Source organism: Stylophora pistillata, chromosome 9, assembly GCF_964205215.1.
Source record: "Stylophora pistillata chromosome 9, jaStyPist1.2, whole genome shotgun sequence".
Classification (NCBI taxonomy): Eukaryota; Metazoa; Cnidaria; class Anthozoa; order Scleractinia; family Pocilloporidae; genus Stylophora; species Stylophora pistillata.
The window spans coordinates 8,952,701-8,958,925 of NC_142527.1; the positions used below are offsets into that span (position 1 = coordinate 8,952,701).

General features: G+C 41.9%; 1 protein-coding gene across 1 annotated transcript in view; it reads left to right on the forward strand.

The window, feature by feature from the left end:
• Positions 1-4,641, forward strand: part of LOC111345913 (uncharacterized) — a 21,421-nt gene extending 16,780 nt beyond the window's left edge. The window contains exons 19-22 of the mRNA XM_022953202.2: positions 1,299-1,464; positions 1,582-2,503; positions 3,016-3,129; positions 3,875-4,641. Coding sequence (XP_022808937.2) covers positions 1,299-1,464; positions 1,582-2,503; positions 3,016-3,129; positions 3,875-3,960 — 1,288 coding nt within the window. The 3' untranslated portion in view covers positions 3,961-4,641. The remainder of the gene's footprint in view (positions 1-1,298; positions 1,465-1,581; positions 2,504-3,015; positions 3,130-3,874) is intronic.
• The last annotated feature ends 1,584 nt before the right edge of the window (positions 4,642-6,225 follow it).

Consider the following 6,225-nt stretch of genomic DNA (forward strand, 5'->3'; position numbering starts at 1 on the left):
ATTAGCATTCTAATGACATAAATGCCCGAAAACTCTTGTAAAGATCATCCTACATCTACGTATCCGCGAGGCTGAATGATAATTTCTTTCACACTTCTTCTCTACGGAGTCACATCTCGAATTAGCCACTCCTTAAACCTTTATATCCTAACATCAGTATGCATATTCTCCATACTGTTCTCTATACACTTCTTAAGGGGCTGCCAAGGAGAATTTGCTTGCTGTTCACGAAGCCTTTCCTAGGTTTCCATCGGTTGGCAATCCTTAGAATCTTAGAGTGGCGAAAATGAAAAACAGTAACTTGGATGGATTTGAATTATTTCATATTAAATATCAAATGTCTAGATTTAAATCCACAAAAGCAAAAAGAAGTTTGGTGACCTATTTTTTACCTATTTGTTACCCGGTTTCCATTGCATGAAGCGACTAGGCCCATTACTACTTCCCCCGTGGATGCAATACAGATCCATCGCAAGTTAAATTTCACCAGGCTCCCCCTGACAATTTTCCAGCATTCAGTGCTCCAAGCTGATGACGAGTGAAAAATACATTTGGCGACTACAATTTCGAAAAAGGTCGCCAATTGGCGACCAACAGATTAGAAAAAAAAAGAAAAAAAAAAAAAAAGGAAAAGAAAAAAAAACGCGTTAATTGATTGATCATTGGTCAGATAGTGAATAGAACAAATGCCAGTATCTCCTGTCTTTCTTCTTTCCTCTCACCGTTTCGTATTTCCCAAATACACATAAACCTAAGATAGCAGTGATCAAGTCGAAGTGATTTCGTTGAGATAAACTTCATTTTATTTTATGTTTGGGATTTGACATTGAAGACATTTAAGTCTAACCTTCAACTTTGTAGTGAGAAGTATGGTGACGAAATATCTAGTGGTCCAAGATGTCATTTACAATATTTGTCTTAATACCAATATTTCAACTCACTTTAGCTGAGCAATCGACCGCAATCGTATTACACAAGATTTGTTACTCGATCTCAGCAACTTTGTGGTAAACCGTTTTTGCCTCCAGACATCAGTTTCTACATTCTCTCTCTCTCTCTCTCTCTGTCTCTCTCTCTCTGCCTTGATCCTTGATCGCCTTGATCGTCATTACAATTTTATAATCGGCAAGGGAGAAAATGTACCAAGTTGACAAATGAAAGTGACAGCGTTCGACCAACCGACTATCTCATGAATTGCAGCATGAAATGTCCTCCCATCGTTATGAGGGCAACTGAGGGTAGAGAGAGGCTAGTCTACTCCTCGTGTTATCTTGTTAATGTCAGTTTGCCTTCCACAGGTGGCCGCCGTTAACCACTCCAGCAAATTACACCAATGTTCTATTAACTCAAAAGACTGGTCTTCCTCAGCCTTTGCCAACACTTTTACCGCTTTCCCAGGGTTCTCAGTCTGAATTGGCAGATTTGGAGAATGGGCAGCTGGCGCAAAGTGGACCCTCTCGAGAGGTTAGGCCGTTAGGGGAAAGTTTTTTACTTTGTACTTTGTTTGTCGTAAGATTTGTGACGTAAGAGTAAAAATACGATAGTTCCCTGAGCCACTCACATTCATGTTTGCATCCATAGACAAGTGAAGCCTCGTCGAAGAAAAACGATGAAGTTACAGATGACCTGAAATCCTTACTGCATGAAGTGCGGAGCTTGATCTCAAGTTTCCAAGCGCACGTGTCCCAAACTGCGACTCCTGCCAAGACCCCGAATGCTCCGTCTGCGTCACAGGCTCCTCTTACTGAGCGAGCGTTGTTGGACGATGGCCCCGTGCGTCCTGACGAACCTTATGTGGGAGAAAGTGGGCAGCAGCGTGCTCCCGGTGAGGCAACCTCAGATAATAAAAATTCTGGTACATCAAGCGAGAGTGAAAAGCAAGGCCAAGCACGAAACTGTGACAGGAAAGATCGAGGCGCAACCCACAAGGGGCATCTCCGACCTAAGCCCATTATTTCTAGGGGGCACAGGCAGGAATTCAACAGAGAAGAAGCTTCATCTGTATCAACGGATCTGAATTTGAGAGTCAGCAGCAGGTACGATTTCGACGAGGTTAGCGACGACTTTGCAATTCCGCTGCACAGTTCGTCTCCAAAGAGGGGTGATATTGCAAGCAATGATGCATTCAGCGAAAGTTCACAAACACTTGACAGGCTACCTTCACCATTGTCGTCATCGATTCACAGTGAGCAATCAGATGTCACTTCTCTTTTAATGGACCAATCAACTTCCACTGCGGACACTATCATCTCGCGTGACATCCTGAACGCGGCTCGTTCTTGGAAGCCGAAGTCAAGCGCATCGCTAACTACAAGTAGTCAGTTAAGCTCAAACGAAATGTCTGATGTGGCGCCTTTACCAATCAGCAAGTCGCGCCTTTTGCCTCTAAGCCAAAACGAAGTAAGGCGGAATCGTAAAACAGAGTCCACCCGACGTACATCTGTACGTCAAAAACGAGAAGATTTCACTTCAGGGCAACAGAGTGATGGAGTTTACACAGCAGGTAATTTAATTGTTACTGTATTCAGGGCCCGTGCTAATCGGCGAGGATCTTTAAAACCTTACTCAGACTCATTCAAACCGTCTTTTGTTTTTTATCTCTCGCTGGTCATAATTAATGTCCTTAGACTTGACTAAGATTCTGCGTCACGCTGCTTTGTCTTGTTGTTCATGAAAGAGCTGGCAATGGCTGGAAAAAAACCTTGTAAAATTGCATCGTCTGCATCAAACACTTTCACCTTTCTTGCATACCACAGGGCAAACACTAACACACTTGCAATGCTAGAGTAAATTCCTGTTCGAATAACCTTTTGTGCCGCTTACTAACTTGCTTCACCACCAGATCCTGTTACACTATAACCCTGTTCACGAGTCTTCGCTAAACTAAGTTTACCGCAGTACCAACTCTTACCAGTTATGTTTTTTTCTTTTTACACTCCTTTGATTTTGTCTCCATTTTTGTTCGTTTGTTTGTGTTTCCATTCCCCTCTAAATTATTTTCAACGAACTTTTCAGCTCAAGAGCCTGCGGGGAAAAAGTCGTCAGATGGTGAGCCTGTGTACAGACGTGCCGAGATGATCTTGAGATCCCTTGCACAAACTGGGGAGCAGCTTACAAGGAAAAACAGAGGTCAGAAGTAACAAAAAAAAAGTCGTTGGACACTCGTAGTTTGAAAATATTGTGGTTTACAATTTCCTGGTCATGTCATTTCCTGTCATTCTATTATGACCCATTGCTGTGAAGTCTTGCTCGAAGAAAGTGATAAAACAACCAATAAGGGAAAATCTGTTTTCGTCATCAGTATGTTAGCTGTTGCATTATAATTAATTAACCCTCGTGATGCATGTAGGAAAAGAATCTCTTCTTACAACTGTCCAATGTCGCGCAGATTGCTCTTTGTTCGCTTTATCGTCTTTATTTTATGTCCTAATGAAGTTTATTAACGTTAGACACCTCCATTTGACTTGTAAATATGCTCGGATGTTATACTGTGGACAGAGTCGCCTGCGAACACGGCCACGTCAATAGCTTTTCGGCACGAACGCTTCTTCGCCCGCGGATTTATGACGCCCTGAGCTGTGCGAACTGGCGAGGGATCTAGCACTGAAAATTAGTCTCGCATCTTCCCGCGGGCGGAGTAACGCGGGTCCCCCAACATTGATACCGAGGATGTTTTCGTGGGCAAAGGGGAGAGAGGCGAATTGTCTTCCGTGGACGATGCTCGAAAAAAACTTTTAACAGATATTCCCCAGTTTTAGCTGGGTCCTATCTGATCACATTGCAGTTTTACACTAATTGAGTGCGAGCGAAAATATTCGAACGATATCTCAAGTGTTACCCCTTCATAAGTGAATCTCCTCTTTTGCGTTTTCAGAGATCAAACACTTGTTGAAGGAACAAGACAGACGAATAAAAAAGTGTCGGAAAAACGAAGACCACATGCATGCACTTCTGTCATGAATAAGGTGCCATTATCTTTAAGACTTAAAAATCTTCTATCACTAGAATAGTATGCATTGTAAGCTAAGCCTAAAAAAAAACTTAGAATGTTCTTGTGAAAATGAATTTGGCAACACTGCGTATCTGTTTTATGGGGAAAAGACGTATTGCATTGGAGAGACTGCTATCCTCTCCGCATCTTTTATTCCCTTTTTCTTCTCTTCCAGGTTGTTATCTTTTCCATTCGCTTTTACCCATGTAGACATCTTTTTACTAACATTCTAAACTCTCCTGTCTCAGTTCAACAACAATGCTTAAAAGGGAAAGTAGGTTAAGAGCTTACCTAAATCAAATGCCCCAAACTTGTCAGGAACTGATTATTTGTATTTGTTACTGAAATGGAGTTAGCGGCATAGACTATGTACTCGCATACAAAGTGGATGATACTTTAGAGTGAAGCCGAGCTGCAGGTGGTACCACTTATTTTAGAAGAAACGATTACAGAGAGATTGTTAATTGTAAACAAAATAAATGCAACACAAATTAGGAACTCAGTAACTAATTATAAAGTTCCTGTCAGTGTTGAGAAGCGTTGAGCAACCCTGCCATATTTCACTTTTACCGATATTTGTAATTTGAGTAATTTAATATTGAAAATATAAGGAGTTTTATGCGGGCCGTCCGTAAAACCTGTTAAACATCGCTAGATCGAAACGCGTTCATTTTCCTGGCAAAGTATGGAAAGGCTTAATGCAGACTTAGAGCTTGTGCCGTGGAATATTATGGAAATTTTTTCTGATATTGATGACAAATGTTATTCCTGGCAGACCCTTATTTCTTCCACCTTCAACGAGCTCTTTCCCATCAGTCGCAAACGCATCCGCCAGTCAACTCAACCCTTGCTAGATAAATCGCTACTGTCTGCTATGAGGAGGCGTGACCAGTTTCACAGAAAAGCTAGGAAATTAAATCAGCCACCGGACTGGTCTGAATACAGGCGTCTGCGAAACCTTATTAGGGACTTTAAGATACGGGGACGCGGACGCCTTGAAGTACGCGACCGTCGAAGAGAACCTGGGTCGAGTGCACCGCGTTCGTGGCGGGAAAATTAAGTTAAGGTTCTTCAGTTTGCGAGCGAAGCGGCGATTTTTTCGAGTTTAATATGGCTTCTTTCAGGGAAACTCGAGAACTGCTGTGTATAAGTCGTGCAATGGGCTTTATTACTGATGCAGAATTCTTGCTGCTTTATGAGGAGAGCAAGTCAGATAATTTGGACTTCCCTTACCAAGAGTATCCGAAATTTTCTCTGCCGGGACCAAAATGGAGCCGAGTGTTCAGCCAATTAAAGGGTAGAGAGGCATCACACATCTCGCCTTAAAGATGCACTGCAAATTCCTGCTATATTTAAATGTGATCAATGAACAGTATGTGATGGAACCGAGGGCCTTTGTATCCTTCTCAAGCGATTTGCCTACCCTTGTCGCTACTCTGACACGATCCCGATTTTACTTGGGCTTCGAAGCCATTCCCGGCTAGATCCAATTGTAATTTATAACAGAGATCAGCAACTGAAAATTAGATCAGTCAATGTATGAGTATTTCACAGAATAGAGGTTTTTACCGAGATTGCTTAGTGTTAAATTTCTTGCTATTCTGCTGTGTTTTAACGAGATTTGAGTCCTTTTAGCATATTTTGGTGTAGGTTGTACTGACACTACAGTGTTATATTTACACTGCTGTTTATAATTATGACTCAGCAACCGACTTTTTAAATAAAAAATAAAAAAGAAGATTCTTATACATCCAAAATAACACGGGTACTGTTAATTGAAAGGTCTGTAGAAACCAAAAAGACCACCAATTTACTCACGTTTTTTCAGCGACGCGAAAAGCCTTCTAGCGGCGTCCGTCGCCAGCAACAGCGCAGCACATCTGAATTTTGGTCATGCGCAATGAAGCTCTCAGGTGTTATTTTACTTCTGGTTCTCTTTCGCGACGTCTGCGTTCCTGTATCTTAAAGTCCCTATTAACTTATCACTCAGAAAAGCCAGAAAAACATATTTCATCGAGAAATTAGAGGAGAGTAGACCAAACCCAAGTAACTTGGAAAACTCTCAAACAGGTTCTCCCAACGAAGAACGTGAACTGCGATATCGGCAGATGGATTGTTGACGACAAAGAACTGACTGGGCACAAAGACATCGCGGATGCTATGAATTCATATTTTACGTCTATAGCATCCTCTCTCTTGGCAAATTACAATTAGGTAGAATCTGAAGCTGTTCC